Source organism: Melospiza melodia, chromosome 20 (assembly GCF_035770615.1).
Source record: "Melospiza melodia melodia isolate bMelMel2 chromosome 20, bMelMel2.pri, whole genome shotgun sequence".
Classification (NCBI taxonomy): Eukaryota; Metazoa; Chordata; class Aves; order Passeriformes; family Passerellidae; genus Melospiza; species Melospiza melodia.
The window spans coordinates 12,152,442-12,165,264 of record NC_086213.1 but is presented as its reverse complement, the minus strand read 5'-3'; the positions used below and the strand labels follow the sequence as shown (position 1 = coordinate 12,165,264).

Genomic DNA, 12,823 nt, shown 5'->3' with positions numbered 1-12,823 from the left:
AAAGTCAAAATTTTGGGGTATTACTCACCAAAACTTGAAGTTCCTTTTCCAAAGAATCTTTAACTTGATTTACTGCACTCAAGTTTTTCTCAAATTCAAGAAGCTTTTGCTCTTTGCCCTGCAGTTCTTTGGCCAGATTACTGGCCTAACAAAGGTGATGAAATGGAGTAAAATAAAATGAGAAACATGAATGAAAAATTGGGAAAATTAAAAGGTGAATCTGAAAGAAATAACTGTAATATCAAAATCACTCTAAGATGAAAAATAAAAGAAAATTAAGAAAAAACCATGATGTGAAGCTGATTTCCACTGATGACTGCATACATCACAGCACTAATTGCATCTTGGAATAGATTTGAAATCATTACAATTTAGTTCTTTTGGCATTGATTGTGAACACATTATTTAATGGCAGAATTTCTGAATACACTCACAATTTCAAAGTTTCAGCATTAGTTCAATCAGTACTTTTGGTTTTTTTTTATTTGTGCTTCAATTGGCTGATCAGATCAATACACACACAGGGAGGGAATCTCTGGAGCACTCCCAGTGCAGAAATCCAGTGTGGCCTCAAAAGGAGTCAAGGTAAAAATTTCACATCTTGGAACCACCTGTGAAGAGTTTAAGGGAGCTTTTTCCAGTTATTTCCCCACTACTCTTCACTGTCATCAGCTTTACAGAGGTTTCATCCAAACCCAAGGAAAATCCTGCACCAAGTTGCAGTCTGTGCCCCAAAGTGCTGTCAAACAGTGCCAAAACCATCCCTGCAGAGCCTGGGCCCAAAGAAAAGCTCCACCAGGATTTTCTGTGCTTTCTTTTGTTTTAAAAGCCTCTCCCATCACCTTGTCAGAGGAGGGGAAAGGTAATGAAGGAAATATTTCCCCACTGAGTCCCAAGTCCCCCTTGTCTATCTCCAAAGATTAAAGCCCTAGGGTGTGTGGACCCTCTCCCAAACCAGCCAACAACTTTTCCACAACAGGAAGATTTCAGCACAGACATGCCCAGATCTGCAGCAAGGAGGTGCAGAAGGAATTTTTTCCTTTTGCTGATTGGTGCAGGTGGAGCAGCAAAACCTGTTGAGACAGGACCCAGTTCCTGCTCCTCTAAACCTCCTCAGATGGTCCCAAGATACACCTTCAGGAAAACTCCTTTTTTCTGTGATGTATTTCCTATAGCAGATTAAAAGGGTACAAATGTAAAATAAAAGCAAAAGAAAACCAAAAGGATGGATGTTGATACAAACCTGGCTAATTCCATCACCCTTCTCAGTCTCTAAAGTCTGAATTTGTTTCTCAGCTGCCTCAAGCTGCTTGCTAAGTTTCTCGATTTCCAATTTACCTTCAGAATTGGCTTTCTCAAGTGCAGCAAGGTCCAAAAGCTTTTCTTCAGCAGCTTTGATCTGTGGTGTAAGACTATCAATAACTTTGGTTTGTTCATTGTACTTGGCTTGCAGTACCTCTAGCTCCTTTACCTTTATCTCAGCTTCCTGCAATTTGTTTAAAGTGTCTTCCATTTCTACAAGGTGCTGATCTTCCACACTTTCCAGTTTGGTCTTCAGGCTTTCCAGGTTTTGCTCTTTCTCCTCCGTGACTGCCACCAGTTTTGCTTTCAGGGACTCGATCTCTTTCAGGTGCTGAGATCTCTCATTTTCCTGCTTCAGTTTTAGATTTGCCATTTCATTCTCATAGTCTAATTTCATCTTCTCAATCTGAGTCTTTAACTCAGCAAATTCTGCAGTCTGAGCCCCAACACCTTTGCTGAAAGAAACTTTCAGCTCTTCCATTGCTTGCTGATGGGAGGCAATTGCAGATTCCAGCTTGGACTTCCACAGCTCAATCACATCAGAATTCTCCTTGTTGGCGTGGTCAAGCTTGCTTTTCAAGGATTCATTTTCCTTTGCCATCCTCTCATTTGAAGCTGAAAGGGACTTGATCTCTTTCTGCAAGGCTTCCTCACTAAGGCCAAACTTCTCCTTCAGCGAGTTCATCTCGTTCTGGTGTTCTTTGCCAGCTGCTGCCATTTTTTCTTGCAAAGAACTGATTTCTTGGAGCAGGGAGAGGGAAGTGTCCACGTCGTCGATGTGTTTGCTGGAATCCAGCCTCCCTCGGAGCTCAGCCACCTCCTTCACCCTCAGTGCCAGGTCCCTCTCCAGCTCCATGATCCGGGACTTCTCTGACACTGTGGCCACCTGTGATCAACAGCATTTTAAGAAAAGAAGAATTATAAAAGACACATTTCATACAGAGACACTCAGGCCTTGCTGAAAAGCTTCCACTGAGCGTTGCAAATTGCTTCACAAAGGGAAAAATGTCCACAGTTCATATGACAAACATCTTTTATTGTCTAGAAACATAGAATTTACTAAAATTTGTTCTTCTGGTAGTATCTAGAAATAAATTACTAAAAAATTTACAAACTACCCGGATGGGTATTATCAATGATTAACAAAATGCTCCTCAGAACCATTTTAAGGCAGACTGGAAAAGAATGGAGAATCTTGAGGACTTTGTTGAAATAATTTCTTCCAAATTCATCTCACACCAGCTATAAGACTGTCAGAAATTGATAAACACATTTTGAACTGATAAATCCTCTGAAATCCCTTCTATATCTCCTTCTCTCTAAAAAAGTGTCCTGGCACTATCTGAGCTTTTCACTGACTGCTGGAGCAGTTTTTGCTACAGAAAAGCTCCCAGAATTAATTCTAATTAGGAAGTTACTTCTTTGACCTCCTGGAAAAGATATCACTTACCCACAGCTGCCCTTTAAAAGTACTTATTACACATTAAATTGTTGGTTTTATATTCATCCTGGGTTTCTTTATTCATCATACCTGACCTTCAAGAAAATCCCCATGTGTGAGCATGAATATATATGTGTGTGTGTGTGTGTGTGTGTGTGTGTGTGTATCTATTTTTATTTAAAAATTGACATCTGCTGGACTTCTGACTTGGTCAGCTATATTCTGACAGGCAGCAGTATTACTAATTACTGAGATAATCATTAAAAGATTATATCATTAGTGGGGAAAAGAAGAGCTAAAAAGCCACTGCAAACTATGATTTAGCAAAGCAAACAGTGCAGCAGCTACTGCAGAGCTCAGGAACCAAGCCCCAAATACTCAGTTTGTGTTAAAAGGACTGGCATGTTCAGTCTTAGCTTTTTGGGGTTTAATGAACTGTCCTAATTTTTAAAATGAGCTACTGAATATTCCCTTCTGTCAACTCATGCTAATTGAATGTTCCTTTCTGTCAACTCATGATCCCATCTTGCTACTTTTTGGATTACTTTTGCAGTGTGAAGACATCTTACCTGAGTTCTTGCACGAGTCACATGTCCAGGCACACACACACACCCCAGGGAAGCTCAAAATTAATCCTAATTTTTTACAGTGTTCCAGCTCTGGCTACGGCAGGAGCAAGGACCTGTTCCAGCACGTGTCACCCCCGGCTTTGTGCCACCAGAAATCTTCCACAACACAGATCAGGCTCGTTATTCAAACAGGGAAAACCATTACCCTAGTGTCTTCTAACTCCCTCTGGAGTTTGTCAGCTTTGGTCTTTTCAAAGAGCAGGCTCTGTTCAAGCTCCTTAATGCGGGCATGCTCCAGTTTGGTCTGCGTCTGTTAGTGGAGAGGGAGAGGAAGAGAACACAACGGTGCCACCATCACATGCCAGCACAAGAGGAGGAGCCACATGCAGGCCGTGCTGCCAGAGCCTTCTAACAGGTGAGCAGAGAGGATGCAAGGGGGGGAAAATGGACAGGAAAATGCTATGGATGAGGAGGATGGGCTGAAGGTGTGAATGGATGGGCGTGTAAAAATGAAATCAACCGTGTAAAATAAATAAATAAATAAATAAAGTGAACAGCAAACGGAGAAATGGGAACAAAAAAAGTTTCATGCAGCTGAGTAGAAGTTATTTATCAGTACATGAAGTTTTCAGCACAAATTAGAATAGTTATGTCAAAAATATATAAATGTGCATATATATCTGTTCCTGCTCTAACAGGATGGGAAGTCCCTTTCCTTATCATCCCACTACCTTTTCCTTTAATGCCTTTGGCTGATTTTATAAAAAATTCCTCATTAACAAGGGGACAAAAATTCTCCTCTGAAGCTCATGTGACAAATCAAAACTTTAACTTTCTTATTTTGATAGTAGCTGTCTCTAAGTCTCAGCCATAAAAATGCCTCTGGCCAAGAGCTGGGAACATGAAGGCTCCTCTGTCACTATGGTTTGAATTATCTGAACAGAAACAGAGAGAGAATGGCTGTCTGTAACTCCAAAATCCTGCTCTGTTTCCCCCCTCTTCTCCTCTTTCAGGAAGGAAGCAAGCTACAAGATTCCTCAAAACCAGATAAAAAAGTGAATCAGCCTGGTTGCTCTGCAGTTATGGATGTCTAAATATATTGAAGAATATGTGGAAGTAAGAAAGAAGTAGGATATTTGGAATTCTAACAGGTTCCTAAAGAGAAGTAGGACACAGATGAACCCAAGTGAGCAGGTACCTCCTGCTTTTTGCTCACAAACAGAATTTTTAGCAAGAACACAGAATATTTGATATTCTGGCTTGATATTCAGATAGTCCCTGAGGCCTGCAAGAGAACCTGAAGTTTGGGAGGAGCAGGGAAAGTCCAGCAGGTAATTCAAACCTGACCTGCACCTCTGATGTGGGGAAGAGAAAAAAATGCAAGAGAAATATAAAGATGGGGATGAGCTCCTTATCTGCTTCTCCAGACACAGAATTCCTTCGGCAGCAGCAAGTTCTTCCTTCCAAAAAGCATCCAGACACCCAAGGGGGTGAATTTTTTAAACAGCTGAAAACAGCTGGCCATGTTTCTGTGCAGTTCTTGGTCCATAGACACTTTTAAGTTGCTCCTTAGATCTGTTGATGCTTTCATTCTGTAGCAGGGCTGTTTCTCACTCAGTGGAAGATCTTCAGGGTGTGACAGGCAAAAATGCTCCAAGAACACAGATTATTGCTTTTCCTGCCCATAGCCTTTGAAAATGGAATTAAGTATTCTAAGGGAAATAATATTTAATAAGTGGCTACCATTCAGTTTTCTCTCTGACACAGGTCAGTGTTAGTTTTGATCCACAACCAAATTGTAAGTAAGTCTGAAAAACAATCTGCTTTAAAAGGTGGAAATTCAATTCCAATTCAATTCTAATTCACCAAGGGGATCTACTAAAACTCAAGAAATCCCAAATCTCATGGTTACAGAATTCCCCCTGTGTGCCTTTGGAATATGTAACCTTAAGGTTTTTTATGCTACATAAAACCCAAACTCTTTGATCATTCATTTTACAGACAGTGCTTTCCTGCTCCAAAGATCAGACAGACCATCACTGATTACTGGGGTTTTTTAAATCCCATCTCTTACATACTACAAAGGCAAGGAAGTTAAAATCCTGCCAAAATGGAAATAAAAGATTAGAAAAGAATACTCCTGAGATCTTTGTTTGACACCTTTTTCCCAATTTAGAGATGAGAGATTATCCTTTAATCAAATCTGATTTCCAAGGGACAGATTCCAGATTTACTGAGGTAAAAATCACTGAAAAATTTTGAACTGCTCCAATTTCTCTCCTGATGATGTGGAGAGAAATTCTTACTGATCATGGTTCTCTTTGAGGAAACCCAGAACTGAGAAGAGAGAGTACCCCAAAAAGAAGAAAATAATTTGATTGCAAACCTTAACTTGGATGGAAAAGAAAAACAGGAAAGAAAAAAACAGACAAGAAAGCCAATGGAATCATCTTCCCCTTCTCCCGAGCTTCACAATCAGGGAGGTGATGTGGAAATGGGATTCTGACTCTGCCTTGAACCTCCCAGAATTCCACCCAAACTTGGAGGCTGGATCAGCCTTTTGCAGCACCTCTGTGCTCTGGCTATTCCTTCACTCCAGAATAAATCTCCCTGTGACATCTCCATCAAACTGGGAAATTGTGCTGAGGCCACAAATCCTGACAATCAGTTCTAGGATGGGGCAGGGCACCCTCCAGGCCCCTTGTGCTGGGACACAACCACAGGACAGCACCAGGATCAGGCAGGGGCAGCCTGGAAAGTCTCCCCTGGAGAGTGAAAATCTCAATTTTTAATGGAAACATCAGAACAGGGAAGTCAGGAGGAAAGATGGGATCAAAGAAGGAGTACACAAAACAAGAGGAAGGAAGGAAGGAAGGGCACATGCAGATTTATTTCTAACAAAGCATCAGCCTGATGGGGAGACTGGAGGAGAAGCAGATCCCTGAGGGATCTCTGCAAAGGGAACCCCTAAGGATGCACAGCAGGATCCAGCTCTGGTCTTGAGAACTTCCTGTCTTGGCTGGGGATGCAGCAGAGGATAAATTTACCTTTAAAATTCCACTAATCTGAGTTAGGGAAGCAAGAGGACTCCTTAAACATCTTGCATGGCCATTTCTGTTATCAAGTAACACATTTTTCCTACATAATTTGAAGAGGAGCTACATGAAGAAACAGTAAAATCAGACAGCTTTGTAAAGTAATTGTTCAGAGGGTTTTAATCATGTTCCCCCTCAGCATTTCATACAGAAAAAAGGAAACAAATTTGGGAAGATGAAGACTAGACAGATTTTTTCCCTCAGAAAAATTGTCATCTATTGAACAGCAGCAGGATCTCATAGGAGAGCAGGCAGGATTTTGTGAAGAAAACAGCAAAAATCCTACATTTAAATTAAGGCCACTTCAGGATGTTGGTCAGTCAAGTTCTGCAAGCTCCTGGACTCTTGAGTGAGCTGCAAAGGTTGTGAGCCTACAGAATTCTAAAGCCACACTGGCCTGGCTGCAGTTAATGGCACTGCCACGTTTAGTCATTACACACATTCTTTCCAAGAAATGTTGTAATTGCTCTGAAAGCAACATGCACACAAATACCAGAGTCAATGTCTCAATAACAGATTATGCAGTTAGTGAATCAGTAAAAGCATTTTCTGCACACAATCTGTTAACATGGGATGTCTCTGCACATTGAAGTGCCCTCTTACATTTTCTGGGTCTTCCGAAATCTGCCTCTTTCGCTATCAGTAAAATTAAAAAACAAACAAACAAAAATGTTTCACCTGCAGACTCAGCACTGCCATTCCAACACAAACAACAGGAGAAATTCCATCAGCTTGAATTCAGTTTAAACCCCCAAGTTAAGCAGCTTGACAAACCAGAGTCTTTAGGATCGTTTGCCATGATTATCAATTGATTTAACAGAAAATAAAAAAGTAAAATATTTCCATGGACTAAACAATAAAAGGAGAATTCTATGAAGAGTCTAGATAGGTATCTTAAAATGGATGGAAGACTAAAATAAAAGAAATGTTATATGAAATGAGTATTTTCCATAAGGCTAGCACTTCAATCACAAATGCTTGATAGCAACACAGTTAAATAAGTTTGTACTTTATGCTTCTGATTAGACAATACAGCAACTAAAAGTATCTTGCTTATTAATTGGAATTTTGGGATAAAAAACTGGCAGTGCTCAGATACTTGAGTGCAATCCTTCCCTAAATGTTTTCTATTCTGAGTGTGCAATAACACACTGTGCTGCAGCCCAACATTACAATTCTATAAACAACAGATAAAAGTTGCACACATGAATTGCTATTTACATTTTATGTGCAAACTCTTCATTAATCAACCTTCCTTAAGGGAAGCACAGGAATTACTCAAGAAATGGATCAAACAGTTCAAGTCTTCAATATTAATTTTCAAAGGCATAAATATTAACTTGCAATTTTGTAACTTCAAAACAATTTAAATTTTGGTTAAACTTCTTAGTGGTTACTTTTAACAGCAAAAGGTAGAATTTTCTATGAATTAATTTATTTTCTCTAAGTAACTACACCCTTTCCATAGCACAGCCTTTGCTAAAGTGTGTAACTGAATTTGGGGTGCAATCCTGCAATTTTGGGACAATGGGCTTACTAAAGGACTGCAGAAATGGGTATGATTTTCACGTGGCTGGACCAGGATTGCATCTTTTAATGATTCCTGCCCTCCTGGGTATCCCTTTTACAAAGCTGGAGATATTTTACCTCTAGGTCTCCTTTGGTAATGGATTCTTCTTCCACACGGAACTGAAGGTCTTCAACTTTCCTGTGGGGACAACTCATTAAAATTCAGGTAATTTTGGAAGCAAATGCTTTCAAGCTCACTTTTCAGTGGAAATCAGAATGACAGTGACAACATTCCCACTGTAGCAGCAAACTGCCAGCAACATTAAGGAGAAATTTCTCACAGGAAGCACCAGAGGGAGGGAAATTTCTGTCCTTAAAACACTACCAGTGCCAAAGCAAGGCATCACTAGTCCTGCAGCTCTTAAGAGGGCATTTTGTATTAAAACCCTTGAAATCCTCATTGATTCTCTCCTTTTGTCACCCTTCTGGATGATCTGAGGTGACCTAAATCAGCAGTTTGATCTCACATTCTATATATTCTACCATCCATGTAGGAAACAGCCAGAAATTCAGGACACATCCAAAGGATCCACAGGACTTCAAGATGTCACAATTGCATCAAAACTTCAGCACTGAGAAACGTGTCTGGATCAGGATGAACAGCAAGATGCACAAGGGGAGCACAAAAGGAACATTAATTACACTAATGAGGACAGTCTGGGGTTACCTTTTCTCTTCCTCCAGCTGATTGAGGAGCTCCACCTTCTCCCTGTCAGCTGCCTCCACCATGGCTCGGAGCTGGTCCATTTTTGCCTCCATCTCCAGCACGTGCTAATCAGGAAGAGGAATAAAACCAAAATTTACTAAGCTGGGAAATACTGGAAAGAATTTTTAAATTTATGTACCTGTACCTCAGTAGCCAGGATTTGGTGAAGTGATGGGCCAAGTGACAGGAATGTTATCAAATATGGACATGAGCAAAGACTGCAGTGAAGTTCAACAAAAATGAGTTAAATCCAGCAGATCTGGCATCTCATCAAGCCAAAGATCCCACAAGGGACATCTCACAGGTATGGATTATTTTACTTTTAGCACAGCACCTCTTACTCCCAGCCCTTTTCAGCAGGAAAAGCCCACTTTGGAGGTTTAGGCCATGGTGTTAACTCTGCTCCAGAGGAACACAAACTCCCTCACCCGGTCGTGCCCATCGCGAACCAGAGCCAGTTCCTGCTCGATCTCCCCGACGTGGCTCGTTGCTTTTGCAACTTCTGCCCTCTCCAGGTCCCTTTCTGCCAGGAGCTGCTCAATGTGCTGCTGCTTCTCCTTCAGGGCCTCCTGGAGGGCTGTGGTGCCCGAAATTTTTCTTGCATAGCGGGAAGAGGTTTCTGTCAACTTCACAAAGTAAATGAGTTAAAAACCATTCTGCACCAAGAGAAAGGAAACAGGGGTGGAGTGGGCACCTCCAGATCCACAAACACAGGGTTAGTAGAGCAAATGCTTTCTGTGACCTACTGCACCTTCTCCTTTTACACTTAAATTCATTTTCCAGAATTTAACAGTGGCCACCACACAGCCCTGTAAGGAGGAGCAGCCAGAGGAAGAGGCAGGAGGGATGAAGTGAAAATAAAAGACCTCAGTTGAAGGTGTAGACTCACACAAAGGCTGGCTCAGGATGCTCCTAAGCATCTTTTTGCATTAAAAAAAGAAAGGCAACTTTCTAGTAGGCCAAAAAAATCATGTCTCTATTTAACAGGTCATTATCTTGGGTCACCAGCAGCAGTCCAACACTTCCAAATGCTCCATGAAAAGCTCTGGGAACTCCCACCAGCATCTGGCACCTCTACCATGGCAAAAGCAGCCAGCATGAAGAGCAATTACCCTGACCTTAAAGCTACAACCTTGTGAAGAACAACAACTGTATATAAAATAAAATATATGTTTCTATTACTTGGAATTAAATTACTTGTGGGAAAAAGATTTGGAATATTAAATTTCAAGAATGCAGATTAAAATTAATCAGGAGAACTGTAGCTAAAATGAAACCAGGTTTTCCTTGACCTTGCCCCACTGGAATCAGTACCAGGGAAAATTCACTATGTCCCTACCAGCTACCAGCTTTTGAGCTAGAAGGGAAAGTAAATAAATTAAAATTATTAAGTGAGCAATAGTTGTGAAAACAGCAAAAACTGAAAAAAAAATCCAGTTCTGTTCATAAAACCTGTCTTTAACAGCTGAGAAATTTGCCTAAGTATTAAATGACAATGACAGCTCAGTTAATTTTTAAAAAAACCCAAACCATGAAGGTTTGCTGTTGTATCCTTTAGCTCTGCCTAATCACCCAAATCAGGAGCATGATCCTTGCAGAGATGCAAACATTGAAGAGCTGCCAGCCTGGGAAGCTGGCACTGCCCCCAGCCCCAGCTGAGAGCACAGCAGGGATTTCTGTCCTGCCAGCTCAGCCACCTCCCCTTCCCTGCTGCACAATCCCTGCCCAGCTCCTGCCAGCCTGGATCCCACCCTGCTGGTCCCTTCCAGGACCAGACAGAATAAACCACATTCACTCTGATGCTGCAGTGGTTGTTTCAGACCCTCACAGGTTCTAGAAAAAATCCCATTCCAGAGTGTATTGCTTTCTAACAGTTTAAGGTGTTCAAATCACCCCTCACTCCCAACTGCAAAACAAATCCAAAACTCTTCAGAGAAGCATCAGCTTCCTTCAGACTCAGCAATAAACACCAACTGCATCAGACAGCCCCTTAAATCAATGGATCACCTACTCTGACAGCTGCTTTTATTACTCAGGAAAAAGAAAATAGAAACAGCCCTGAACAACAGAGCAGTCAATGTAAGAGTCCAGAAATCCCCAGAAAAGTTTTAGTTTTCCTAGAAACTGAAGCAGGAAAAGTCTGCTGGGTCAAACCTGATTACAGGAAATCTCGTTTCGCCAGCAGCTTAACTTTTAAAGAAAAAGTCTCAGAATTATTTGGACAATCCTTTTAACTTGGATGGCCACCAAATGTTCACCCTGCCTGAGAAAGCTGGAATTTTAATTCCAGATATAATGGATTACAGCAGCTTTGTATTTTATGACCTAAATCATGCAAAATCCCTGGGACACAACAAAATAAGCAAACAGGTTTTAGACACTCACAAGGTGTAACTTGGGGGATCACAGCACATGGAATGAAGCATTTGGTGCCACGTGTCAGTGCTGTGATCCCAAACTAGAGGGCACTCTGCAGCTGCAAGTGCAACTTCCAGAATGGATTAAGTGATGAAGTCCCACTGTTTGTGCCAAATAAAAATCCTTTTTGTGGCCAGGTATTAACCCTGGTGCCCTGACCGACTGCTGACCTCTGGTAATCTGCTTCAGTCCTGCAGGAGCAGGGGAAGTCACCTCTGGGCACCTGCTGGTCAGTGGGACAGTGGGACAGGGAACCTGCTCCACAGCACTGGGAGTCACCCCTTCCTAATTAGATCTATCTATGGACTGTGGTTTAAAAAAAATAAAAGGAATAAGCTAGGGGACTGTGGAAAAATCCAATTATTTCTATGTTTTCAACTGCCATAAAAGAAACTTCTCAAAATTCAGCCTTCCCAGATTTCCATTTTACTGCTGCAACCCAAGATTAGGACATTTATGTAACAGAGCAACTTCAAAAGAATCCATAGTAAGTGTATTAGGTGGAATTAGTACTGTGTTAGATTTCACCTGAGCCACTGCACTTGGCAACACTCAGCCTTTATGAATTTATAGGATTAAAACCAAATCTAAAAGAAAAGAAAGAGGCTTCTTGTCAGCAGAGACTTGGAAATTGCTCCTGCTGCATTTCTCAGCTGACTCATCTCTTGAACAGCAAAAGGAAATTTGGAACATTTTAGCCAACGTGAAGCTTCCTGCTCAAACAAACCGAGTGTGACATCTGGAAGCTTCAGAAAATGAATTAAATGCAGATTGCTGTCACAGACACATTTTATGAAAAATCCTTTCCTTAGGATTTTTTTTCTCCTGAGAAGCTGAGGGGCCTCAGGAACAAAATGCAAACAATGGTTATCTGCTGCTGTGGAATGCAACAGGTGGATCTGTGATTGTCTCATGTGGCTGTTTCTAATTAATGGCCAATCATAGCCCAGCTGCCCAGTCACAAGATTTTGTTATAATTCTTTCTCTATTCCTTGCTAGCCTTCTGATGAAATCCTTTCTTCTATTCTTTTAGTATAGTTTTAATATAATATATATAATAAAATAATAAATTAAGCTTTCTGAAACATGGAGTCAGATCCTTGTCTCTGCGAGCACCCTGCGTACACCATCACAGACTGCAGCCAGAGAAATCAGCTGCCATCCCAAGCCCCTTTCTTATTGCAATCACTCTGTTAGCTTCAATTAAATATTCAACCGTTCAGCTGCTCTCCAGGGCTAGCTAAGATTTCCTTCCTTCGTGCATGCTTTGGAGGAGGAGGAGCACCAAGAACCCTGCAGGGCCGTGCCGGGCTGGGCGGGAGGGAGGGGCAGCATGCGAAGGGAAAATCAGCTTACGAGTCCTGTGCGGCTGGGCTTGCTGCTTACGGAGGAGGCCACGGAGCTGAGCGAGCTCAGGGAGGAGGCGCTGGGGCTGCGCTTCAGGGCCGTGGGCGTGGGCAGCACCTTGCGCACGGCGGGCTTGGCCTTGGCCGGGGTGGTGGAGGGGAAGCCGATCTTGGTCACCTTGTGCACCGGGGCGAACAGCCCGTACTTGGGCTGGCACTGGAAATACCTTCAAGGGCAAAGCAAGCACAGGAGAGCGGGAATTAACTTCTTTTCTGGGTTTGTGGAGAGTTCTAGATCAGGAGTATGAGTTCTTGGACTGTAGTTGTATTTAACACCCGTTTGGGAAAGGGGCTTTGAGAGTCTCAAACAGCACGAT

General features: G+C 41.8%; 1 protein-coding gene across 5 annotated transcripts in view; it reads right to left on the bottom strand.

The window, feature by feature from the left end:
* Window positions 1–12,823, bottom strand: part of CLIP1 (CAP-Gly domain containing linker protein 1) — a 59,525-nt gene that overhangs the window by 22,517 nt on the left and 24,185 nt on the right. For 2 of the 5 annotated variants that reach the window (XR_010030135.1, XR_010030136.1), the window contains exons 5-12: window positions 12,457–12,673; window positions 9,111–9,308; window positions 8,644–8,747; window positions 8,055–8,115; window positions 7,011–7,043; window positions 3,518–3,622; window positions 1,244–2,188; window positions 29–145 (exon numbers count right to left, since the gene is read on the bottom strand). Coding sequence is in view for 1 of the 5 variants with exons in the window: in XM_063173026.1 (XP_063029096.1) it covers window positions 29–145; window positions 1,244–2,188; window positions 8,055–8,115; window positions 8,644–8,747; window positions 9,111–9,308; window positions 12,457–12,673 (1,642 nt within the window). In the remaining 4 variants the exon portion in view is untranslated. The remainder of the gene's footprint in view (window positions 1–28; window positions 146–1,243; window positions 2,189–3,517; window positions 3,623–7,010; window positions 7,044–8,054; window positions 8,116–8,643; window positions 8,748–9,110; window positions 9,309–12,456; window positions 12,674–12,823) is intronic. The other 3 variants (XR_010030137.1, XM_063173026.1, XR_010030138.1) reach the window with 2 other exon arrangements.